The sequence below is a fragment of the Lithobates pipiens genome, unplaced genomic scaffold, assembly GCF_037356315.1.
Source record: "Lithobates pipiens isolate NorthernLeopardFrog02 unplaced genomic scaffold, aLitPip1_a1.2 Scaffold_30, whole genome shotgun sequence".
Classification (NCBI taxonomy): Eukaryota; Metazoa; Chordata; class Amphibia; order Anura; family Ranidae; genus Lithobates; species Lithobates pipiens.
The window spans coordinates 64957594-64985410 of NW_027507791.1; the positions used below are offsets into that span (position 1 = coordinate 64957594).

Sequence of the window (27817 nt, forward strand, 5' to 3'; positions counted from 1 at the left end):
TATAGCGCCTGCAAAACGCCCTGGTGTGAAAGGGGTCTTAGATGATGGCTCCCAGCACCAGTCTCAGGGCTTTGCATGTCCACCCAAGGAAAGTTTTTACAGGTTAATGACATGTATAAAATATATTACGTTCATTTTATGGTAAATTGTTGTTGAAATAGACCAGGTGCTCTCTCGCTCACATACTCTGTCTTGCTTTGGACTCCAACATACTCCTTTCCTAGTAACTGTGCCTCATTTTTACCTTGCACCACATCCCACTGTGCATCACCTTTAACTCCTATATTTTCAAAGCCAAAACTGTTTTCTCTTATATTCACCAACCGACACAGCTCCTCTCTGTAACTAAATGGGTTTGTTAGCCTGCCACTAGGAGAACTAGGCAAAATTGTAACACAATACACAGAATTGTCAGTACCGCCCAGGGGGCGGACCCTGTGCTATTAACCCTCCCTGCTGCCCCAGCAGACTCCATTTTATTTTGCCTAGTGAAGGAGAATGACCTAGCCCTTTGGTCCATTTTTTTGATGCAGGATTTATGCTTTTGCGCAAGATGAAAAATCCTAAAGAAGTTGGTGATTGTGCTGACCCAGCATCTGGATTACCTAGGTTTACTATTGGAAGCGAGGGTCTTTCTCCCTTCAGACAAATTGCAGACTCTCAGATCTGCGGTCAAACTACTGATGAACCGCAAGTGGTCGTCGCTCCGCTTTTGCATGTGAGTACTGGGGCTCATGGAAGCCTCCTTCGAGGCAGTATCTTATGCCCAGTTCCACACCAGAGTCCTGCAGGAGGAGATTTTGACAAACTGGGATAAATCTCCACTGTCCCTGGATCGGCAGATCCAGGTGAGCCAGCCAGTCAGGGACTCCCTGATCTGGTGGTTGAGGTCCCCGGTGATTCAGTCCAGAAAATCGTTCCTTCCTCTGAAAAGGACGGTGATCACTATGGACGCCAGTCTATCCGGCTGGGGTTGAGTGATGGGGATTCAGTCGGCTCAGGGCCTCTGGTCGACGGAAGAATCCCAGTTGCCGATCAATCTGCTCGAATTGAGAGCAATCAGGCTGTGTCTCCACACATGGTTGATGTGTCTTCAAGGGCGTCCGACCAGGATACAGTCAGACGCCACGGCTGTGGCATACATAAATCACCAAGGGGGAACAAGAAGCTCAGCCGCTGCTCGGGAGGTCGCTCACATACTTTGGTGGGCAGAGCGACACGTTCCGGCCCTGTCGGCCATTTACATCCTGGGGGTGGAAAATTGGCAGGCGGACTATCTGAATCGACAGATGCTGGACCCAGGAGAATGGGCATTGCATCCGGAGATATTCAGGCTGTTGTGCCTGAAATGGGGCACACCAGATGTGGATCTATTGGCCTCCCACCTCAATCGGAAGGTGCCTTGATTCGTGTCCAGGACAAGAGATCCGTGGGCAGACGCATCAGATGTGCTGGTGGCTCCATGGGATCAGTACCAGCTGATCTACGCCTTCCCTCCGCTAAAACTGTTGCCACGCTTTACCATCTCTGGCTTTAACAGCATGGCTATTGAGAGCCAGGTGCTGAGGAACCGGGGTCTGTCGGACTCGGTGATCCAGACTATGTTGAGGGTGCGGAAATCTTCAGGGAAGATATATCATCGTACCTGGAAGGCCTATATCTCCATGTGTGAGGAGAAAGGGTGGCATCTTTTCTATATCCAGGATCCTGCTGTTTCTTCAGAAAGGTGAAGACCAGAAGTTGGCATTGAGCACCAGCGACCCCTGGCATCTTTCATTAGTGAGTACCTTTGTTCAGGGGCTACGACATGTAGTCCCTCCGGTGCGTCCACCGTTACCTCCGTGGGATTTGAACCTGGTGTTGTCGGCGCTTCAAAAGCCGCCGTTTGAGAATATCAAGGATATTCCCTTGTTGGCCCTTTCGCAGAAAGTGGTTTTCCTAGTGGCCATAACATCGGCCAGGAGGGTTTCGGAATTGGCGGCCTTGTCCTGCAAGTCGCCTTATCTGGTCATCCACAGGGATAAGGTGGTTTTGCGTCCGCAACCGTCCTTTCTCCCGAAGGTGTTCTCGACTTTTCATATCAATGAGGACATTGTATTACCATCGTTGTGTCCTAAGCCGAAGCACCCCAAAGAGGTGGCCCTTCACGCTCTCAACATGGTTAGGGCTCTAAAAGTGTATTTGTCTGCCACAGCTCCTTTTCGGAAGTCAGACTCGCTGTTTGTTTCGGTGGCTGGTCCAAAGAAGGGTATGGCGGTCTCGTCTCCCACCATTTGTAGGTGGCTCAGACAGAGTGTAGTGCAAGCCTACGCCTTGAAGGGGCAGGTGCCCCCCTTTCTGGTCACAGCCCACTCTACAAGGGCAATCGGAATGTCTTGGGCCTTCCGACACCAAGCGTCGGTCGCTCAGGCGTGTAAGGCGGTGACCTGGTCGTCTTTCCATACGTTTACCAAGTTCTACAAGGTAGACGTCGGTGCATCGGCTGATGCCTGTTTTGCCCGCAAAGTTTTTCAGGCGGCCGTGTAGTTGCAATTGAGATTTTTTCCTGGTTTTTCGATGAAAACGCAGTACTGTTTGTTAATGCACTGTTGCATTACTTCCGCAAAAAGTTTGCGGTGTTAGGGATTTCTCCTGTTGAGAATACTCGGTTATATGGCGGTGTGTTTTTCCGTACACTGCTGTTTTTTGTGGGTTTAGTTTCACTAGTTCCCACTTGCCATGGTGGATGAAGTTTAATGCTGTTTTTTTCCCACCCCTCGTTTGGCACTGCTTGGGAACGTCCCATTTTGTTACAGAAAGGATCTGTGTCGTAACTCACCGTAAAATCCTTTTCTCTGTAATTCACCGACCGACACAGCACCCACCCCTCCTTTTCTCTACATTATACTGCTTGTTGACGTACTGAGTCTGCTGGGGTAGCAGGGAGGGTTGTTAGCACAGGGTCCGCCCCCTGGGCGGTACTGACAATTCTGTGCATTGTGTTACAATTTGGCCTAGTTCTCCGAGTGGCAGACTAACAAACCCATTTAGTTACAGAGAGGAGCTGTGTCGGCCGGTGAATTACAGAGAAAAGGATTTTACAGTGAGTACAAAAATCCTATTATTTTAATCGTACAGTACAGGATACAGGTAAGGTATTTGTATACCATACCTTCAAGTGAATGGATACTGAAAAGCTTTTGAACACACCCAGCTAGGCAAAATGGCACCACTATAACCCTACTCTGTTCTCCGATTCCTCAATTTTTTGCGCTTGTCTTTGGTGATGGACCTCTTCTCCTTCCAAGAGAAACCAGCTTCGCTAATTGTGATGTTTTTAATAATCTTTTTCTTAATTATCTTTTGATTCTTAAATTAACCCTCACCATATAATACTGTCTACACATTTCCAAAATAATGGGCGAAGCCTAGACTTCATATAGATTAGTTGACAGGGTCATCCTGCATCTCTGACCATTACTGTGTAAATATTTTTGCAATGTATTCACTTGCCAGTAATAATGCATCAAACTTGGCACTAAAATTCAATGACTCAGAGCTCGATCTCAGGTGGATGACGATGACCATGCGTGTTACATCACACCATAGGTCGCACACTTTAACACCACTCCACTTTCGCCTAGATCTCTTACAAGGTATTCAGGCAACTCCTCACTATGAGGAATCCTTGCAGGATGGACTACACCTGGGTTACCATGTACTCCTTCCAGACACAACTGGTCTCCCACTCTACTCTGTGAGTACCTCACAGGAGAATACCCACAGGTAAACCTTCTCTCTGCCAAATGCCCACATAACACAAAGCTCAGAGTAAGCATACATCTGTTGCAAACACTGGTCTTGGCATCAAATTCTAGCTCGAGTTCAGGCATGCAACAAGCAGCCTACTCAACAAATGCAGAATTCTCTGCATCTATATTACATGCATAATGCTTGCTAACGTTGAAAAGCGAATTGTGTCTGTCTGCAAAAGCCTTGGCATAGTGCAGATTGATTCGCTTCCATCTCGCCATAGTGAGATAGGTTGAAAAAAGACCAGCTAGTTCAAACTATAAAAAGGGAGAAAATTATATATATATATAAGGGATCAGCTCGATGTTCAAATCAAATGTAAGTTCGACTGTAACATTGGGTATTTGCCAAACAGTGAATATTATGGGGCGTTCGCAGGAAATGCGAGGGCTGCAGGAAAATAGGAGGAGTTAATGATAATTAGGATAAACTAAAGGTTACTAAGGGGTTAAATAGAGATGAAAACAATTTTTTATTAAAAAATATAAATCTGGATGTGTTTTTACACACCAACATCCCAACTTAATTTTAAGATCGTAGTGCATTGCTGTATGAGGATTGGGTAAAGCATGCACCTGACCTGCATGCTTTGGCTAATCATGACTCAGCGGGACTAATGCCACGTACACACGGGCGGACTGTATGGCGTACTTAGTCCGTCGAAACACATTTCAGTGGACAGTCCGCTCGTGTGTGGGCTTCAGCGGACTTTTTCAGCGTGCAGTCTGGCGTACTAAGTATTTCGGATTTTTTGAAATTCTGTCCGTCGTACTTTGGTTTCAGCGGACAATCCGCTCGTCAGTATGCTAGTTCGTTGGACTAAGAATGGCGCATGCCCAGAAAGGATTTACACGGCGGAAGGGTGCTTTGCTGTGTCTTGGACTTCCTATTTCTAGTCCCGTCGTACGTACTGTACACGTCATCGCGCAAGCTTTCGACGGACTGTTTGTGCATCCGTGTGTGGTCAAGTCTGTTCAGTCGAAAGTACAACGGATTGTATGACGAACTAAGTACGCCATACAGTCCGCCCGTGTGTACGCGGCATATGTCACCACACTATACAAGGCTGCTTACATAGCAGCCATGTATAGTGTTTGGATGGAGATAGGTTGAGCTAGATTAGGCAGGCAGGTTAGTTAGTGGCAGTGTACTTGATTATCTATACATACAGTCTAGTGCGTGTGTATATGTATATATATATTCTGCATTTAGCATAGACTAGATATTCAGTGTAGACTCTATATTCAGTCAGTGCAGGCAGTGTATTTGATACATACAGTTGTGCTCATAAGTTTACATACCCTGGCAGAATTTTTGATTTCTTGGCCATTTTTCATAGAGTATGAATGATAACACAAAACCGTGTCTTTCACTCATGGTTAGTGTTTGGCTGAAGCCATTTATTATCAATCAACTGTGTTTACTCTTTTTAAAGGGGTTGTAAAGCCTCATGGTTTTTCACCTTAATGCATTCTGTCATGAATTAAGCAGCCCCCGTTTTACTTACCTGAACCTAGTCTTTCTCCCTGGGGATGAGCACACCAGCTCTAGCTGGTGTCTTGTGTCCTGATTGGATAAATTGACAGCAGTGCAGCCATTGGCTCCCACTGCTGTCAATCAAATCCAATGGCATGCCCATTTGAGTCTATGGATGCAAATGCTGAACTTGGGAGAGATCCCACAAGGTAACCCCCCTCAGGAGAGCGCTTCTCCTAGGGTGTAATGTATTGCAGGGAGGAACTGTGAGAGATGCCGGGGGACCCCCGAAAGGGAATATTCAGGGCCACTCTGTGCAAAACGAGCTGCACAGTAGAGGTAAGTATGTCATGTTTGTTATTTTAAAAAAAAAAGATCCTTTACAATCACTTTAAATCATAATGACAACAGAAACTAGCCAAATGACCCTGATCAAAAGTATACATACCCTGGTGATTTTGGCAATATAATATGCACACAAGTTGACACAAAGGGTTTGAATGGCTATTAAAAGGTAACCATCCTCACCTGTGATCTGTTTTCTTGTAATTAGTGTGTGTGTATATAAAAGATCAATGAGTTTCTGGACTCCTGACAGACCCTTGCATCTTTCATCTAGTGCTGCACTGACATTTCTGGATTCTGAGTCATGGGCAAAGCAAAAGAATTGTCAAAGGATCAGACACAACTGTAATTATATATATATATATATATATATATATAATATATATATACATCCCCCCCCCCCCCACACACACACACACACACACACACACACACACACACACACACACACACACACACACACACACACATTCTCATATACACAATCCTATACCCACAGTAGATCCAGAGGAAGGCATATTCCCGGGATTAAAATTTACATATAAATGTTAGTATGCAGCTATATTATGTACATATAGGAAATAATCCAGTCCTTTTTTTAAAGCAATCTACAGAGTCTATTTCACATTTTCACAGCTCTTACTGTAAAGAAAATATGGCGTATTTGGAGATGAAATCTCTTTTCCTCCAGATTTAAAAAGTGCCCCCTTGTCCTCTGTGATGAGCCTTTGGGTACAAAGAGACCTACAAAAGCTTACAAAACATTCCCTGTTCAGATATTATAATGTGCAGTCTGTAATGATGGGGTTACTATTGAAAGTATTCTTATGCCTCCAGAAATTAACTCACATGCAGTGGAAAAGGAGTTTCCACAAAAATGGGCTGTTCTTGTAGTTGACCCCTACCATCTCTGTCCTGAACAAACATCCCACTGTACTTTACTATTGAAGATGTTCTGTCTTTTAAAAAAAATCTGCTGACAGAACTATTAAGACACTCTTGAAAGCTCTTTAACCTTGTAGACCCAGGCCCTGCAACCAGCTCTTGTTGCTATTTCTGTATATGGACTAAGACAAAGAGTAACCAACATGATCCTGTATTTCAGAATTTTGCTAATGCAGAGCAGTTACAACTGCTTTCTGCTCCTTTTCTCTATAGATGCCATGGGACATCTCCATTCATATGGGCAGAATCTTATGGCTAAAGGCTTGGACAGCAGAAAATGCCTGTAAAAGGCACCTCACACATGCGTTCCAAGGAAAAGGTCTGTTGGGTGAGACTCTTGACCAATTCAAGAAGGGAACAGGTGGGAAAAGTATCCCATAGTGAGATTTACTATGAAAGTTTTAGGGTTAATACTTGCCTCCTTTGCCCAATTACATTCAACGATGCTCCTACCGTATATTTTGTCAGCATGGAAAAAGCAGGCTCTTTCCCTGGACTTACCCATACTCCTATCCAACAGATGAACTTTCTTGTCCTGTGGATCACAACTCCAGCTTTAACAGTAGGAAAATCTTTCCTTCATTACTGTAGTTCTTACAATAGACGCAAGTCTGTCAGGCTGGGGGACAGGAGATATGGTCAAGATAGGAAACTAAACTCCCAGTCGACATCCTGGTGCTCAGAGCAGTCAGGGTGTTCTTCCAACACTGCCCCCGTACCCCCCAATATAAAGGGACACCCGATTCAGGTTTCATCAGATAATATTGCCACTGTAGCATATATCAATAATAAAGAGGGCACGGAGTGCCTGGCTGATGAAGGAAGCAAACCAGATTATCTTGTACACAGAAACTCACTGTCCTGCAATTTCTGCAAACCACATCCCAAGAGTAAACAGCTGGCAGACAGATTATCCCAGATGCCAGCATTTGGACCCTAGGGAAATTTTGTCTTCATCCAGATCTATTCAATCTGATATGCCAAAGGTATGGCCTTCCTGGCCTCCACATACAACATCCTATCGGTTTCTTGCCAAAACCAATTCTGGTTTTGGATGCTCTAGTTATTCCCTGGTCTCAGTTCAGACTAATTTATGCCTCCCCTCTACTGCGGATTCTGCCTCACCTTTTTCACTAATTGAGCAGAAAATGAAACTGAAGGGAACAGGTGGGAAAGGAATCCCACAGTGAGATTTACTATGAGAGTTTTAGGGTTAATAGTTGCCTCCTTTGAGGCAGTCGTTTGGACTCTAGGGAAAAAGCGTCTTCATCCAGATCTAGTCAATCTGATATGCCAAAGGTGGGGTCTGCAGGTGTGGCATTCCTGGCCCCCACATACAACATCCTATCTGTTTCTTGCCAGAACCAATTCTGGTTTTGGATGCTTCACTTGGCTTCTCTGGTCTCAGTTCAGGCTAATTTATGCCTGCTTTCTACTGTGGATTCTGCCTCACCTTTTTCACTAAATTGAGCAGAGGATGAAACTGGTATTTTACTGGTTCCAGAGTAGCCCAGAAGAACCTGGTAAACAGACATACTCTGATTTGTTGCAGATGATCCCTGGCCTCTTCTCAACCTCTTCCCTATCTCAAGGCCCTCTCTATTCCACCCTGCTTCACAGTTTCTGCCTTTAATGGCATGGCTGTTGAAACTCAGGTCCTAAGGATACAGGGGTTTCTGAGTCTGATTCCTACCTTGCTAAAAGCAAGAAAGGCCATTTTCAGGAAGATTTACTATCTGACCTGAAAATCTTACTTTGTCTGATGCAAGTGCAGTCTGTTTAGTCTCGCATTCATTCCAGCCTTCCTGAAAACAGGTCTTGGCCTAAATCTAGTTTTTAGCATCCTAAAATGGCAGATATTGATCTTATCCAGCTGTGGACCCCTGGGACCTTAAAATGGTTCTCTCCGCCCACCAGATTCCACCAACTTTCCAGCAAAGTAGCTTTTAGGGTAGCTATCACGTCTGTCAGACATGCCTCTGAACTTGCATCTCTTTCCCGTGAAGAGCCTTTCCACATACTTCACTGTGATAAGGTTGTATTATGCCCAAGACCTTCCTTTCTTCTAAAGGTGGTTTCAGCATTCAGCGAGGACATTGTTCTGCCACCTTTGTGCCTTGTCCTTAAGCATCCAAAGTCCCTCTACAGTGTCTGAACTTAGAGTCATTAGAGTATACCTAAAAGCTACTGATTCCAATAGACAAATGGATTTGCAGTTTGTTCTTTCCTTGGGACCTCACAAGGGGGGGGGGGGGGGACTCGATTACAAGAGCTTATGCTTTTAAACAAAAATCTCCTGCGCTATTGCATGCCCAATCTAACAGATAAGTATGTGTATCCTGGGTCTTTAGGCTCCAAGCCTTGGTTTGCACAACTGTGTAAGGACACCACCTAGACATCTGTTCATACTTTCTCAAAATTTTACCAAGTGGATGTCAAGTCTTCTCTTGCAACTTTTGGCAGCAAGGTTCTAGGAGCGTCACTCTGAACTTGGGTCCCCATTGTTTTTTGGACCAGTTGGCACAATTCCATTTGCCTACTTGTTTCCCACCTATGTATTCGTTGCTTGGGAGTGTCCTATGGTGTATGAATAAGTTGCCTGTGTCTTTTACTGTTAGATCAAGATAAGAGGAAACTGACTTACTTGTAAATTCAATATCTTGAAGTATAGTACATGGACCCCCTCCCCAAACTCTCCTTACTCTGCATTGCTGCCTACAAAAGAAAGGATTCATGGAGTGGGGTATGGTTATTGGGGAGGCACTCAAAAGCTTGCCAGTGTCCAGGCACGTGGAGGTATGAGATTATAACACATGGTGTATGAATAAGTTGCCTATGTACTGTACTACAAGATTTACAGGCAAGTCAAAATTCCTCTTTTTGTCTATCTTTGATAGCGCAAGGAATTTTTAAAACACCCAAGTAATTTTTTTCCTATGTGTCTGGAGGTTTTTTCCTTCTTGGGAAGTTTTCCTTTTATTGTCATGTAGAAATGGGAAGCAAAATTCCCACCAAAGTGAAGAACCAGAGCAAGTGCTCCCACTGTAAAAATTCAGCTTTATTCCTGCTCTGGTGAAAGCTCAAAATGTTGTATTTTCCCATCACTTTCATTGACAGCCGTCACCAGGATATATTGTGAGAATGACATCCTATGCAGAAACAATAACCTAACGGAGGTTCTAACCCATTTTGCCTATAGATACACTTTGAATTTAAAATACATTCAACACTAGCTAATCTATCGTGCAAATACTGAAAATTTACTAAATTAAAGGAATGGATACAGCCTAAATTAATTGCAGTGAGCTAATCTAATTAATATTAGAGCAGGCAATTAAATGCGTTAAATAAAATCAATGAATTTATCATTACGTCCATGACTGCACTACTGCGTTAAGTCGATGTCATGTTAATTATGCTGTTGCAAGGTACAGTTACGATGCATTATTTATCGGCCTATCAATTATGCAATCATGCAGTACTCATAAACTGGGACATTAACGCTCTACTTAATTAGCCAAACACGCTCGTCTGCCTCGTGCTTCTTGTTTAAAATAATAAAAGGCCGTAATTTTTTAAGGCTGGAATTCATGAACAGGTGGATGGAAATGATCTACCAATGAATAAACAATCAACAAATTTAATTGAAATGGTTGACATTTACAGACCTGTTGCGGAAAAAAAGTTTAATGCCATTAAACCTTACATTTTTGTGGATTTATGCACAGGCTTCTTTAATCTGTATTTTGTTTAATGGCAGTAGGCATCACAAGATTCAATTATGTTAAAGCTGAACTGCGGGCAGATTTAATAAAACACAAATGAAGGCAGCAAGTTAAAGGAGTTGTAAAGGCAGAAGGTTTTTTATCTTAATGCATTCTATGCATTAATGCCAGGGTTGCGAGGAAGAGGCTCTTGATAAGGCCTTATGTCCCTATAAACCTGGGGACAAGGTTCTTTCGGAAAGGAGGGGGGGGGGTTCCCCACAAAGCACCACAATATTGAGGGCATGTGGCCTGGTATGGTTCAGGAGGAGAGGGGATGTGCTTGCTCGTCACCATCCCCCCTTTCCTGGCCTGCTGGGCTGCCTGCTTGACTAAGGCTTTGGTATGTGTGTGGATTTTGGGGACCTCACACCCTTTTTTTTTTTTCGGTGTGGGGTCCTCCTCAAAATCTATACCAGATCCAGAGGGCCTGATATAGATTGGAAGGGGGGGGGGGTAGAAGGGCACTCTGATAGATGATGTTTCATGAATTGAGCCCATTATCCTTTATGGGCTTGATTTAGTCCTCAAGTTAGATGCCTGTAGTGTAAACACTTGCAGCAAGACATATACCAACCATTGGATGCAATATACACTTTAAGAACTGCAAATCTACCATATTGTATTTCTTTTTATACTTTGTGTTGGCAAGAAAGAAAAATAAATAAAAGAATCAATATGTAGTCAGACTGGCCCACTAGAGACACACATTTCCCGCATCCTGGCCCTGCAGTAGCTGTGCAGTCTAGGTTGTCTGTAATGACTCCCCTGGGCATATACAGAATGTAGTGTTTGAGTTGGTTGATAGTACATTTCAGTACATTAAGCTTACAGAGTCAAGGGACTGAAGTAGAAAATAGAAGCCATCCTGACAGTAAATTGTTTAATATCTATTCTCTCCCTTCAGGCTTTTTTATGCAGTTCAGGAAATTAATTGAACTCTTAAGTTTATGTAATGCATCAAAGAACTGAAAGAGGAATGTGAATTAAAGTGTGCCTGATGCCTACACACTGCAGAAAACTATTTTGTGGGTGGAGGGCTATCTGCTGCAGAATTTTTTTTAAAGGGATGAGTAAAACAAATGGTAACATTTGGGCAAAATATTGACAAAGCAAAAACCATTTTAGTAAAATGCATTTGAATTAATGGGATGGCAACAGTAGGATTGTTTTAAAAAGCGCAATGGCCTTTAAATGGATACAGAGGGTCATGGAAACCCTTTAAAGGTAGATATGGATGCATGGTATGTATTTTAAGGGACACACCTTTAAATTGACATGGCATGTCAACACGTATAAATGCATAGTTCCCAACTGTCCCTGATTTCGAAGGACTGTCTCCGATTTGGAGCCCTCTGTCCCTTATTTCCCCTCATTTGTCCCTCATTTTGGTCTGATGTATATATCTGTATATAAAATGCACTTTTTATCTATGAAAAAGTGTTTTCCAGCGCTAAACCTTTCATCTGATATTTCAATTGCTGCATTTGTAAATTTCAAAAGCCAATATAAAGGAATAGTAGTAGTAAAAAAAGCACTTGTGGGTTTAACCAATCTTGTTTTTTTTTTTTTCTTGTTTTTTTACAATTCTCCTTCAAGGGCATGGCAAGGGGTGTGTCCTATGCCTCCATACTTTTGCTGATAGGTGTCCCTCATTCCCATCTCAAAATGTTGGGAGGTGTGTAAATGTGTTCATGCATTGGCATGCAGTGCAATGGGCCTTGCAACCAGGGCTGGATCAGGCTAGGCCACATAGGCACCCTAACTGCGCATGAGTACCGTTTCCCTATTCATTCCTAAGGGGCAGCTGTATTCTGCAGGACCACTGCAGGCCTCCATGGGTGGATGCACATAGTCCACCCCTCCAGGCAGTTATACTTATCCAGCCCAACACCCTGACAGCTTTGCAGGACTGCTGAGGCCCTCATTAACAGAGCAAGCTTTAAATTATGAAGCAGGAAACCATGAATGGGCCTAAGCAGCCAACCACCAGGCCAAAACACTGTCACATGGGGTGGGGTTAGGGTGCCATAATGTCATCGCCCTGTCCAGGCCCCAGTATCAGATGTCAGACAGAACATTTTAGGAAAGCCATCTGTAACTAACAAAAACTTACTGAAATGTTGGAAACAGTTTTAATATTGTTTTTTTTTACTCTTAAGTGGCAAGACACAAACTTTTCAAACAGCATTTTTCTGTCTTCCATGGTAACAGTTGTGTCCATTACACCCTAGCCTCCTAGTATTTCTGTACTAATATTCATATAGTATGGTGGTTGTACTTTTAAAAGACTTAAAATGTAATTCAAGCCCAAACATTTTTTTTTTGGATAGTGCGGGGAAGGTTTGGAAGAGATTTTCACTCACCTGTGAACATATGAGGGCAATCTCCAAATAATCTTTTCAAAAATAATTACATATAAAATATCAATATGCCATACTTTATATTTGGCTAAATAACAAAGAAAGTATATACAAAATCACCATACATTCGCTGCTTACTTCAGATCATGACCTACAAATGGAGGTCACTCAAGGTAAATTTTAATTAGTGCAGATCATTTTTTATCTCTCCAGCTACGAAAAGATAAAGGAATAAGTGCATAAATCCTCCTCAAGTAACAAAACAGTCGGAGAAGTGATGGTCCAGCTACTTGGGAAACTGTAACAGTCCTTACAGTGTTTATTGCAAATGACTTTGCAAGAGTCTTCTTGGCACCCAGCAATTAAAGGCATTTATAAAAAATAAAAATAAATATCCCTCTGTCGTTTGATGAGCTCATTAGGGGGATAATGAACCATAGACAAAAACTTTAATAATGTAATGATAGCATGTGCTACTGGTAATTGAGCAGATAATATTGTAGACTGTAGCCCTTAATTTACAAGGTATCATCTAAATTCCAAAATCTGTAAGGTAAAATTTGTTCTAAAATGGAGCAGAAAATAAGTAATTTGTGAACATTTTTTGAACTATAAATTCTTCAAAGACCCCGTCACCCACTTTATTTTTTATGCACTTGCTAATACATTTGACTACTGGAGGAAAAGCCAATTCCCTAGCACAGTATCCTCCCTCCTTGCATGTCATAGCCCTGTCCTCTGTTGGGATTAATTACTGGCTGTGCTGGCCCAGCTCTTCCACCCCTCCTTTCATAAGCTTAAATGTAGCAGCCAGGGGAGAAGCAAATAGGAATACTATGGAGTAGGGATGAGCCGAACACCCCCCGGTTCGGTTCGCACCAGAACTTTCGAACGGACCCCAAATTCGAACGAACTTTAGAACCCCATTGAAGTCTATGGGACTCGAACGTTCGAAATTAAAAGTGCTAATTTTAACGGCTAATATGCAAGATACTGTCCTAAAAAGGGTTTGGGGACCTGGCTCCTGCCCCAGGGGACATGGGTCAATGCCTAAAATGTTTTTAAAAATGTCCGTTTTGGCGGGAGCACTGATTTTAATGACGATTAAAGTGAAAAAAAAAGTGAAATATTCCTTTAAATATGGTGCCTGGGGGGTGTCTGTAGTATGCCTGTGAAGTGCCACGTGTTTCCCGTGTTTAGAACAGTCCCTGCACAAAATGATATTAAACGGAAATAACACCATTTAAAACTGCTTGCGGTTTTAATGTTATATCTGGTTCCTGCAATATGGTTGAAAATCATTGAGAAAAATGGCATGGGTAGCCCTCCCTGCCCATTACCAGCCTATTTGGGTCTTGTACGCATATTAAGGGGAACCCTTTACCCATATTAAAAAAAGGAAATGCGTGTGGCCCCCAGGCCCTATATACTCAGAACAGCAGTATACAGGCGGTTCAAACAAGACAGGGACTGTGTAGGTTTGTTGTGTTAAGTTGAATCTGTTTGTAATTTTCAACTGGTACATTTTTAAAGTGTAGCTCCAGTCAAAAAAACTATTTTTAAGCTTTTTGGAAAACATAGGGAAGGGTTATCACCCCTGTATAATTTGTTTTGTCGTCCATCTTTTTTCATCTCACTTGCTGTTGTCTCCTTCCGTTTGCAAGTAGGAGATGTTTGTAAATTGGATGTTTGAAAGTAGGGGCCTGCCCTATATGCTCTGCAGAAATGGCGGAACAAGGTGTTGGTTTTGCCACAACATTGTAAGCCCTCAAAGTGACTCTTGGTGGGTGCTGGAGCGCCCTGCTGTGAACGATTATATCAAGAATTGTAATTACATGCCATTGTTGAACAGTGGTAGAAAAATTGACCTTTGGTGGTTGTGGTGCTGGTGCCACAACACTATAAGTCCTCACCGTTACTCTGGGTGGGCACAGGAAGGGGCCCTCCTGTGAAATATTATATCAAGAATTGTAATTACATGTCCCTGTTAAACAATTTGGCCTTAGGCACTGGTGCTGGTGCCACGACACTGCAACCTCTGCCATATACCCTAGTTTTATTGCAGGAATTAGCCCTGCTGCAAAGCATTGCATCAAAAATTGTAATTAAACGCCCCTGTTAAACAGGGGCAGAAAAATTGGGCTGATGGTATCAACCAGAACCAGAAATGTTCTTCCAACATATCAGCGGAGGAGGAAGAGGATAGACAATCAACATAACAGGACAGTCACTCAGCATCAGCATAGGCAGTCTTGAAGGGATGTGGTATTTCAAAAAAAATTATTCTGTTACATCAGCTTCAGGTGCTTGGTAGCTGTGGGTGATCCAAGACTGATTCATCTTGATGAAGGTCAGTCGATCAACTGATTCGGTGGACAGGCGCACCCTGTGATCGGTAACAAAGCCACCAGCAGCACTGAAGGTGCGTTCCGAAAGGATGCAGGACAGGCCAGTAGCTCAATTGCATACTGTGCAAGCTCTGGCCAGTGATCCATCCTCAAGACCCAGTAAGCCAGAGGATTTTCGGTGGGAAAGGTGTCCAAGTCTGACCTTGCCCCTAGGTATTCCTGCACCATGTAAATCAGACGCTGGCGATGGGTGCTGGAACCGATCATACCTTGGGGCTGCGGACTAAAAAATTGTCTGAAAGCATCAGTCAGACGGCCACCTTCTCCACCGCTCCTTCTGACCGATGCCTCAGCAACACGTTGTCCAGGACCAGGAGTTTGTAACCTCCCAGTCTCTGGGAACGCGTTGCACAGACCTTTCTGCAAGGCCTCCCGGAGATGTCTCATCCTCTGCTCCCTCTGCGATGGCAAGATAAAGTCGGCAACCTTACCCTTGTACCGTGGATCAAGGAGAGTGGCCAGCCAGTAATGGTCCCTCTCCTTGATCCGAAGAATACGAGGATCCTTCCGCAGGCTTTGCAGGATCAGGGAGGCCATGCAGCGTAGGTTAGCTGAGGCATTCGGTCCGGAGTCCTCTGGGTCACTAAGGACAACATGATCCGCAGCTACCTCCTCCCAGCCACGTACAAGTCCATGTGTTTCTTGGGACTGTAAATCATCCCTACAAGACTGCTGCTGCTGCTGCTGATGCTGAGTGCCAGCCTCCACCTCCATGCTGACACAATCATCCTCCTCCTCCTCTTCCTCCTCCTCATCCTCTTCCTGTGTGATGGCTGGCACAGCAGGAACACTGTCTGGATAAAGGGGGCCTTGAGAGGCAAGGAAGTCCTCCTCTTCCTGCCTCTGTTCTGCCTCAAGTGCCCTGTCCATTATTCCACGCAGCGTATGCTCCAAGAGGTGGACAAGAGGTACAGTGTCACTGATGCATGCACTGTCACTGCTCACCATCCTTGTGGCCTCCTCAAACGGTGACAGGACAGTGCATGCATCCCTGATCATGCCCCACTGGCGTGGTGAGAAAAAACCGAGTTCCCCTGACCCTGTCCTGGTGCCGTAGTCGCACAGGTACTCATTGATGGCCCTCTGCTGCGTGTGCAGCCGCTGCAGCATGGCCAACGTTGAGTTCCATCTGGTGGGCATGTCACATATAAGGCGGTTCTTGGGCAGGTTCAACTCCTTTTGGAGCTCAGCCAGCCGAGCACAGGCATTAAATGATCGGCGGAAATGCACACAGACTTTCCTGGCCTGCTTCAGGACATCCTGTAAGCCGGGGTACCTGCCCAAGAACCGCTGCACCACCAGGTTAAGGACGTGAGCTACACAGGGCACATGGGTCAGTTGTCCCTGTCGGAGGGCGGAGAGGAGGTTGGTGCCATTGTCACAAACCACCATTCCTGGCTTAAGCTGGCGTGGCGTCAACCACCTCTCGGCCTGCCCCTGCAGAGCTGACAAAACATCCGCCCCAGTGTGGCTCCTGTCCCCCAAACAAACCAGCGCAAGCATGGCATGGCATCGTTTTGCCTGCGTACTTGCGTAGCCCCTGGAACGCCTACGAACCACCGCTGGTTCTGAGGACAGAGCACTGGAAGAGGCCATGGAGGAAGAAGAAGAGGAGGGGGTGGAGGAGAGATGTGTGTCACAACCAATAGTAGCATTTTGGAGGCGTGGTGGCGGAACAACCTCCAACACTACTGCACCTTGTCCTGCATCCTTCCCAGCTGCCAGAAGAGTGACCCAATGGGCCGTGAAAGACAGGTAACGTCCCTGTCCATGCCTGCTGGACCATGAGTCAGCGGTAATATGCACCTTACCGCTGACCGCCCTGTCCAGCGAGGCAAGGACATTGCCTTCCACATGCCGGTAGAGAGCCGGAATCGCCTTCCGTGAGAAAAAGTGGCGTTTGGGGACCTGCCACTGAGGAACCGCACATTGTACAAACTCACGGAAGGGGGCCGAGTCTACCAACTGAAAAGGCAGCAGTTGAAGTGCTAGCAATTTAGCCAAGCTAGCATTCAACCGCTGGGCATGTGGATGGCTGGGAGTGAACTTCTTTCGCCGGTCCAGCAGCTGGGGCAGGGACATTTGCCTGCTATAATCGGACGTGGGTGTACCGCTAGCAGAGTTCCCGGAAGCACTTGGCTGTGACACACCTAATTCTACACCTTCATTCCTCTCAGAGCAGGTTTCAGAGAGGACTGAAGGTCTAGTGGGGTTGGAGATGCCAGCTGATGAGGAGCAAGGAGAGGTCTGCTTTGTTCTTTGGTGTGGGTCTTTGAGGTACGCTTGCCAACGAGCTGCATGGCAGGTCAACATATGTCTGGTCAAGCATGTGGTGCCCAAGCGGCTGATGTTTTGGCTACGCGAGATACGCTTGAGACATATGTTGCAAATAGCAGCGGTGCGATCTGATGCACTCGTCTCAAAAAAGGCCCACACCAAAGAACTTTTAGAATAACGCGCAGAGGCAGCGCTCTGCACAGGCGGAGCTCTGCGGTGTGATTCAGTCGGTGTGCTGCCCCTAAGCTGGCCCCCGGAGGGCATCCTGCCTCGTTGGACATGTGCCTCCTCCTCCTCCTCCTCTCTCCTTCCAGGCACCCACGTGGAGTCAGTGCCCTCATCATCCCCTCCCTCTTCATCGCTGTAGCAAACCTGGCAGTATGCTGCAGCTTGTGGAACATGACTGCCAGATTGCTGTCCTTCTTGAGCATCCCCTCTCTCTGCGCTCACGCTACTGCCTTCCTCTAGCTGAGTGTCATCATCAGAGCCCACAAAACACTGGGCATCCTCCTGGAGCATGTACCCAACACTGTGCTCAAAGAGTTCAGGAGACTCCTCAGGAGGACGTGGTGGGTCTAGGGAAGGAGTCACTGATGATGACATTGAGAGGAGGGAAGACGATGCGTTGGCAGCTGCTTTGCTAGTACCCTGAGACTGGGTGAGAGAGGATGAGGAGGATGAAGAGGGCTTGGTCATCCACTCTACCAAGTCGTTGGCATGTTGCGGCTCAACATGTCCAGCTGCCGAAAAGAAGGACAAGCGTGTCCCATGGCCACGTGCTGATGACAATGCACCGCGTCCACGACCAGCACTGTTGTCTCTAGACACAGAGCCTGCTTGCCCTCTTTTATCGGCTCGCGCCTGTCTGCCTCTCCTTGCTGGCCTTCCAGACATGGTAATGGCCTGAAGGGAGTTGGGTAAAAAAGCAGTTGGGTAGTGTATATTGTGCTAGAGGCACACAACACCCACTAACTCCTGCAGATGCCTTTATTATAGAACACCAGAGATAAAGGGGTATATACAGATGTATACTGTGCTGTGCTGGAGGCACACACAACTTCCAATAACTCCTGCAGATGGCAAGTGGTCTCAAATAGAGAAGAGCTATGTAGGTGGATATAGCGGTATGTACTGGGTACAGAGCACACAGACAGCACGCACAAGCTCCTAACACTACTGACTGCAAGCTCTATTATAAAAGATAGATCACTAGCTATATAGGTGAGGTGAATATAGCGGTGTATACTGCGGTCAGGGCACGCAGACAACAACCACTACACAACAGCAAGATCGAAAATCGTCCGAAAACGATCGGTGTGTACTGTGTTGAAGGTACACAGAACACCCACTTACTCCTGCAGATGCCTTTATTATAGAACACCAGAGATAAAGGGGTATATACAGATGTATACTGTGCTGTGCTGGAGGCACACACAACTTCCAATAACTCCTGCAGATGGCAAGTGGGCTCAAATAGAGAACAGCTATGTAGGTGGATATAGCGGTATGTACTGGGTACAGAGCACGCAGACAGCACGCACTAGCTCCTAACACTACTGACTGCAAGCTCTATTATAAAAGATAGATCACTAGCTATATAGGTGAGGTGAATATAGCGGTGTATACTGCGGTCAGGGCATGCAGACAACAACCACTACACAACAGCAAGATCGAAAATCGGCCGAAAACGATCGGTGTGTACTGTGTTGAAGGTACACAGAACACCCACTGCTTCAGACGCCAACACACTACACAAGGCCGCCGCGCTGGCGGCCTTATATAGTGTGGGGCGTGCACTACACAGCCTGAGCTATGATTGGCCACAGGCATCCTGCCTGTGGCCAATCATGGCTCTGCTGGTGCTGCGATTGGCCAAGCATGCGGGGTCACAGTGCATGCTTGGCCAATCATGAGCCAGCAATGCACTGCGCCATCGCAGTGCATTGTGGGCCGTGAGCGCCACATGAATTTGGCGCGAACGGACCAAAATGTTCGGACTTCGCCGAACGGACGAACAGCCGATGTTCCGTTCGACTCGAACACGAAGCTCATCCCTACTATGGAGTGTCACTTGAGTGACAGCTCCAAGCCTGCTAACATTACTATATATTCAAGATGGTAGCATCTAATCGATGTCTCAGAGCTTTTCCAATGGCTGTGTAAGAGAGGCTTTTATGCATAAAGAATATTAAATGCACATTTAATCTTATAAGAAGATTTTTGTTGAAAGTAATAGTTTGGCAAGAGGGTCTCTAAGATTCCATAAAATGTAAATTTTTCTGTTCATTACAGTGTTGTTTTGGTATACAGGGCACAATTCTAGCATAGGGAAAGAGTATGCACTGTAATAATATTGTATTTTTTTTTTTTTTTTATCTGAATGCTTACATTTTGGTCTCCTGCCTTGGAGCAATGAATTTATAAAAAAAAAAAAAAAAAAAGAAACCACAGTATATGTTTTCTAGTCAAGCATGTCATATTCCCGAAGCAAACTTATTTTTGTAACGACTTTTCCTTTGCCTCCTTTTTGTATCTCCCTCCATTAGATTGTGTTCCGAAAAATCAGCGATGTCAAGAAAGAAGAAGAGGAGCGGCAGCGTCAGAAAAATGAAGTGACCCTCACTATCCCCGTAGACCACCCAGTACGGAAGCTCTTTCAGAAATTCAAACAGCAGAAAGAGCTACGAAATCAGGGCTCGGCGCACACGGACCTGGAAAGGAACAAGCTCCAAATCGAGAATCGTTCCACAATGCACAATGGAGCTGTCATTACTGGCACCAGTGTTGTAACCGTGTCCCAGATAACTCCCATTCAGACGTCTCTCTCTTACGTTAGAACCAGCGAGTCTTTGAAGCAGAATAACAGGGATGCGATAGAGTTGAAGCCGAATAGCGGCAGTGACCCAAACTGTCTCAAAGTTACCAGCCCCATGTGCGTCAAAAACGCTAATGCCAAGGGTTGGCTGAGATTAAAAAATAACATGCAGGCCCATGAGGAGAAAAAGGAGGACTGGAATAACGTCACAAAGGCAGAATCCATGGGCTTACTGTCAGACGACCCAAAATGCATTGACCCCGAGAGTGGGGTCAAAAATCCCTTGAGGAAAACAGACTCATGCGATAGTGGTATAACAAAAAGTGACCTTCGGTTGGACAAAGCAGGGGAAACGCGTAGCCCGCTTGAGCACAGCCCAATTCAAGCTGATGCAAAGCACCCTTTTTATCCTATTCCTGAACAGGCCTTACAGACCACTCTGCAAGAAGTCAAACATGAGCTTAAGGATGACATTCAGCTGTTAAGCTCTCGCATGTCTGCCCTTGAACAGCAGGTGGCAGAAATCCTAAAACTACTATCGGAAAAGAAAACACCCATGACACCCCCCAAAACTCCATCCAGTCCCCTTCAGATACCATGTCAGGATATTTTTAGCGTTTCCAGGCCGGTAACCCCGGATTCTGAAAAGGACGAGATACATGTATAACGTATATTGTACATGAGTGTGAGTGGGTGTATGGGTGCATAGACGCACATGTCCAGTAGGCATATATTTGGATATATGCAGTGATAAATAATTTTAAAATGCATTGTTCACTCTAAGTTGACTGAACTGGAATGACTATGGTAAACATGGATCTTCAATCCATTCTGTGGGGTTGCACTGGATATTGGTTTCTCTTTGAAGTCATTTTAGTGTGGAAAAAAAGGCCCTATACTATTAATGTAGCTTTGGGTTAAGGTTACTGATTACCTGTTGGATGAAGTACTTAATGCTAAAACCCATGAGAAAGACAGTCTATTCTTCTAGTCAGGGGGACCCAAAAATGTAATAAAAAAAAAACATTTCTTCTGGTCAGCCATATATATGGTCAGAATTGTGGTCATATTTTAGCACTGACTTCAATGACTACCCGTAGATAAAAAAATAAAAACAGGTATTGAGGGGCAGGTAACCGATGAAACTACTTCATCACAATGAGAACTTTGTAATTCAGGCAACCAGCTAAATACCCCCTTTAATATTCCAAAATGAGCAGAAAGTCAACACAGGAAGCTTTAAAAGCTGAACCACAAAACAGCGGTGACCTCCTCTTGACTATACAGTGTGGCTGTGGCATGTGGAGGAGGAGTGTGAATCACAAGACTGGCTAAACAGTTTTTTGTAAATGGGTACCAGTATTTAATGAATTACTTGGCGTACCAGGTTAAAAGATTATCTCATTTGAAGTATCAGGAAAATACTACTAATATTTCCCAAACACAGCCTCCAAAGAGCTTGATAAGACTCTCTACAGTATACCTGCGCAGTGTGTCTATCAGTTCTGAGGTCAGACTCGTGTGCTTACCTGAAGATGAGGATTGAGCATATTGCTTATTATTTTATATGGCAGGACTCCATCTTCCCTGTCCCCAGACTTGTACATGAACCCAATTTTTATAAAGCTATGCAGACCATTGGAAGGCCAGGGAATAGGCTGTTTTCTATATCATGAGTGTACAGCATCCTTTTGAGTTTTTGTACTGCAAAAGGCTTGAAGTGCATTTATCTTTAAACATAACTTCATTTAACAGGTGTCCAAAGCCAGTCTACATGAAGCTAAAAGATTTGGGTTAGCATTCCTATCTACAAATAATAATATCCCATTCCAAAGTTCACGATTTAGGGTAGGCATCCTGCATCTCTCCAACAATTGATCACCACTATTCCATGACAGCAAGTGGATTTTTGGGACCTGTGGTTCCTCAGAAACTGGAGAGATGCGAGTTGCGCCCATCTCATGGCTTAGAGGGAACATTGCTTCAGCATAACTTGAATATATTATTTTATCAATTTTCAATGTGTAAATATTGCATGTCCAGCTGGATACTGGCCTGCCAAAGATAAAACTCCTTACTCTAGATATTGCTTGTAAAATATGCAGTTGACTGCATGCGTTCTTTACATTAATTTATAATCTTAATTACACTATTTATATAATAAAAAGGCAATGTTATATTTAACTATCAGGGTCCATCCTGCCAATATTTCTAGGAAAAGTCAGACATCAGGCTTGTAACAGGAATCATCTCTTTTTTAGAACTTTTCAAGATTAAGCTTATAATAACCTTAAGTAGATAATTGAGGAGTTAAATAAGTATTCCACTAGCAGAGATTGCTTAAGACTCCTCCATGTAGGTCCCTCCCCTCTAGTACCCACTTTTTCTGTTGACATTACAGTAGAGTTTTAGGTAGAACCCGGATAGTGGTTGAGCTATATCAGTGAAATATTTCCACCTGTTGTTCTGGAGCAGGATACTATATGGAGGAGTCTTTAGCCACTTTAGAAATAAGACCTTCGAACACGCGTGTAGGTTAAAGGATGAATATGTATTAATTTGGTTTAAAGTGGAGGAACAGTGTTTATAGAAAACTTTTCCCATTGTTCCTTACCTCCATCTCAGTTAAAACTCTAGTCTAGTATGAGTGGCTGTAAGCATCAGACCAGTAGGGACGGTCTAAAATGACTAAATTTCAGGTTCATCAAAACAAAGTTATGCAAAGTCTTACACCCCATTCACACTTGTGTGACCTATCATATAACTTTGGACATCAAAGTAGCATGTCAAGTTGTACCCCATGCTTTTGAATGATAACCATTTATACATGTGCGACTTAAAGTCATAGCAACTTCAGAGCAGTTCATGCAGTACTTTGGTCTGAATTTCTTGCAACTTGAGGGGCATAGACTTCAATGTTAACCCTCAAAAGTTGCATGAAAGTCATACTTGAATGTTTTATATGCAACAGTGAGTCTGATTTTGCAAAGGGAAAACAAGTCACATCCAAGTTGCACCCATCCAAAGTTGCATCAAATTTATAGTGCATAGAATAAGTGCAGCGCAATAAGGTATAAACAAACTATACACTCATTAACGAGATACACTCTACAAAACGAGTGACCAGAGTGAAAATATGAACAAAAATCAAAATAAATCAGAAAGTTCCATACACAGAACTACACCTCTGTGTAATGAATAAACGAAAGTTCATATATCTTCGCAGTGTTTCAGGTGACCCACCAACTCCAGATAAATTACCTGCTCACCTCCAATACCAGACCTTACTACAGTGTAACATTCGCCTCTGACCAATCACTCCTATGAAAGGTACATCAACACTCTTCTTCCTCCCATCTAGGGTTATAGCTACTGCCCTTCTCTCCTTGATCCTCAGTCATCACCGTAGCATAGAATTAAATAACGGAAAGACCATAGTGCTCCCTATTTCCAAACATTTATTGTTAAAACATGAGGGAATTAAAAACACTCACAAGGATATATAAATAACAAGCGTTCAGTATTATCAGCTCACCACGCTGACACTAATAGCTGAAGTGTGTCATTACGGGCTTCAGCTCCTCCCGCCACTAGCAGGCAATTAGTGAATAATCAACCATTGAGGAGTATGGGTATGCCAACCTTGCCACTTCCAGACTCCTATGCACAGAAGGGTTAATGTGATGATTAGGTGTAAGGCTATTTAAGGGCATGTGTGATGTCGGTTCCCCACCTACTGAAGAAGCCCAATCGTAGGGTGTAACGTGTATGGGTGGGAGGAGCGTAAGCCTGCACACAGCAGCTTTTAGTGTCAGCGTGGTGAGCTGATAATACTGAACACTTGTAATTTGTATATCCTTGTGAGCGTTTTTAATTCCCTCATATTTTAAAAATAAATGTTTGGAACTAGAGAGTACTATGGTATTTCCGTTTTATTCTATGGTATATCAGGCTGATGACTAAGGATCAAGGAGAGAAGGACAGTAGCTATACCCCGAGATGGGAGGAAGAAGAGTGTTACTGTACCTTTCATAGGAGGAATTAGTCAGAGTTGAATGTGACTGTGTAGTGGGATCTGGTATTGGAGGTGGTGGGTCACCTGAAACACTGCGAAGATATATGAACTGTCACTTATTCATTACATAGTGGTGTAGTTCGGTTTATGGGAATTTCTGATTTATTTCGATTTTTGTTCATATTAGGATTTCACTCTGGTCACTAGTTTTGTAGAGTATATCTTGTTCAATGAGTGTATAGTTTATCTTTAAACCTTATTGCGCTGCACTTATTCTATGCACTATAAGTTTAATGTGGTGAATCTTGTGAAAACAACTATAAAGTGTAAAGTGTTAGCGGCAATCATCTTTGCCTGGGTTGCAAGGCATATATATATATATTTTTATGTGAGAAGTATTTTGTATACACAGTTCAGTTGGTGATTGCGCTGATTATTTTTCACTACTGTTTTAGCAAAGTTGCACTCTAAAGTCGATGGACTTTGGAGTCGTACAAGTGTGAATGGGGCCTTACAGTTGGCTTTCTTTAGAAAGTAGCTACAGCCTGAGTAGAACAGCCTGTCCAAAATGCAGTGGAGAATGACCCTTGTGTAGATACAGTGATCTCTCTGCTGAATCAGACCTATAGCTCTCCAATCAACAAAGTAAATGTCCTGCCAATCGGATTGCTTAAGCCCTGACTTGGGAGGGAATGTGGCCAACCTCTGCAGAGAGACTACTGCCTCCTGACAGAGAGCAAGGATTATCCTGGAACGGGAAGGCTGTGGCTGCTTTTTAAACAAAAAAAGAAAATGTAAGACTTTGCACACCTTTTCTTGTACCTGGAATGCAGTTAGCCGATTTAAACTGACAGCTTGTGGACTTTTACATTTCTGCCTCAGTTTTAGCACTTGTCCTTGTGGCATCTGGACAGTAAGTCTTAGCTGAGATAGGTGAGGCCAATATGGCAACATGTTCCCTTTAAAAGTTGTCATTTTTATTTTACACTGCTGCTTAAAATGAGGGTACTTCCATATTTTATTACTAATCTTTACTTAGCCATAGACATTAGATGATATGTGTTCATTTTGAAAAACCTAACCTAAAAATCGGTATATTCTGGAAACTTGTGCATATTGTAGGAAATATACACAGGTGAATGTCAGCTGGGGCTTATCGTGGAGGACTGTAGAAAAAAAAAAGAAGAAGAAGAAACTTGACTCTACGCCATGTTTTCCAATTTCAGTGTCCCAAGGTTATGTTGTGATTGCTTGTATTTTATCTTCTGTCCAGTTACAGAACAAATCAATATCCTTAATGGACCAACATCTAATATCTATCACTAATTTTAGCTGCAATTTCATAGATCTTGCACATGCCAAATGCTTGTGTATATTGCAGGTAACTAAGTGGAGCACTGCAGTTTAAAACTATGCATACTCAGATTACTTTCTACACCCCCCCTGCAGGCTCAACCTGGTAATACATATGATGAATATCAGCAATTTAAAACTACTGTCAAGATGTAATATATAAACATCACTCTCATTAAGTAACAAGTTAGATATGCTTACTGTCATCGTCATACACTGTGTGGGCGTCATTATTAATTTTGCTTTGTGAGGGAGATTAATAGCTAAAGTGACTTCTTAACTAGTAAATTACTACAGAGAAGTAAAATCTTAAAGTAATAATTATAGTCTGAATCTATGCATAATGGCAGAATTCATTTTTGTTTAATTATACATTGCATAATAAATTCTATACTAAATAGCTTCTTTATGTTTACATTATGTAAAGGGTGGATTTTACTTTCATGGAATGTATACTATAATCTTAAAAAAAAATATTTTTCTTATATAAAAAGATTTGCTTACACAGTTATATGTATGGGGTATATTATCAGGAATACTATCTTAAATTTTCACATAATATCTACCGTATATTAAATAGACCTATGTTTTCCAACACTGCTCCAAATGACCCTAAACAGTTTTTTTTTGTAATTTAGTTTTTAAATTCTGTGTATTAATGATTGTAAAGCAGAAACTGCTCTTGCTAAATCTAGTGAACAGTAAATAGCATTCCTTTATCCCAGTGCTGGAGAAGAATATGGGCAATACGTCCATTAAACGGGGCAATGACTCTTATTGTAGACCTCCTAATCCATAATTATTTGGAAAAATAATGAACATTTTGTAATAATCATTTTCAGTGTATATATATATATATATATATATATATATATGATTTTGCTGTACAGCAAGTTCCATGGTCCTAAAAATGAATACATTGATGTGGATAGAATATATGCTATAACAAACGGAAGAGGTAATATAGTCACTTTTGAGGTGGCCTACGTCTCCTAGCTCTTATTGCTTTCGTAAGTGTCAGATGTCTTTGGCCCTCATTACAGGGCTCAGCAGTAATGTTTACACACACAAAAAAAGATCAATTATCCAATCATGTGCAGGTGAAATAAACAGGAATTAGATTTTCACAGATTTGGATAATCAAAATGAACCCTCGCCTATTTTTTTATGTGAATGTTCTTAACTCCTTTAGTAAACAGCTTTCAGTCTTTGTCACAAAGGTAAAATTCTTACCTCCCACTACAATGTGATCTGCAGTGGATTGTTTTTCAGTGGGTGGTATATCTACAACTGGCAGGTGTTCAGGAGGCACTACTGCCACCTCCCACACACCTTTAATTTTAAATTACAGAATGACAATTTTATATTGCGGGACTGTGACTGAAACGTTCAGGTCATGCTTGCGGTGAGGCTCTATTAAACTCAAAGCCCAAATTGGACAGGCGTTGCCTTGTAGATGTGTGTACAGGGCCATCTGAGGGGTGGCCAAACTGACTCAACCCTAGGCCTCCTATCTGCAAGAGCCCTTACTAACTAGTATAGCCAAAATTAGGAAGCTTAAAGGGTAAGTTCACTTTAAAAAAAAAAAAGCGAATTTTTTTGTAGATGCGCATTTATTCTTTTTTGTTGCGGGAGCTTGAAAAGCATTGCACCAGCGATCAGTAGATCTCTGATGCCATCCAGGTCTCCTGCAGATCTGTCAGAGTATCGGCTTGCTCTTACCCTGTATAAATGTATATGTATTGGTAGAAACCAATACTTTTTGACAGGAAGACTCATTGAACTAACACAGCGCTCACAGCACGATAGTAGTTCACTGAAAAGGACAAGCCAACAGCCAAAAAGGCTCCCGCACCTTGTGATTTTTCCATTCACAGGGCACTGTAAATGAGTGGCGCTGAATATGGATGTAACCTATTACAAAAGGTGAACTTATCCTTTACCAAGTCATCTGTCCTCATATTTCTTTTTAATATCATCCTTCCAAAACAGACCCCAGGGCCATTCTTATTTGTTCTACCTGCCTCTTTTATAGCGATTTGCCTTCTCCCAGACTGAACTGATGCAGCTCACCTTTATGATCAGTAAACACCTGTCTGCAGTTTTCTTTTTTTTTCACATTTCTATACAAAGAGGACCTTGTTAAAAGGTATCTCTGCCCCCCCCCCCCCCCCCTCAAAGATAAGTATTTCCACAAATCTAATAACCTTTTACTAAAAACGAGATAGTTGACATATATTCTATATTTTTATATAGCGGCTACC

At 43.4% G+C, this 27817-nt stretch overlaps 1 protein-coding gene and 1 long non-coding RNA gene across 3 annotated transcripts in view; one reads left to right on the forward strand and one right to left on the reverse strand.

The window, feature by feature from the left end:
• Positions 1 to 24006, forward strand: part of KCNH5 (potassium voltage-gated channel subfamily H member 5) — a 518579-nt gene extending 494573 nt beyond the window's left edge. For both annotated transcript variants that reach the window (XM_077464367.1, XM_077464368.1), the window contains one exon: positions 19917 to 24006. In XM_077464367.1, the coding sequence (XP_077320493.1) occupies positions 19917 to 20852 (936 nt within the window). In that variant the 3' untranslated portion in view covers positions 20853 to 24006. The remainder of the gene's footprint in view (positions 1 to 19916) is intronic.
• The window catches only part of LOC143942934 (uncharacterized), a 383250-nt gene that overhangs the window by 118621 nt on the left and 236812 nt on the right, over positions 1 to 27817 (reverse strand). The gene's annotated exons all lie outside the window — the stretch shown is intronic.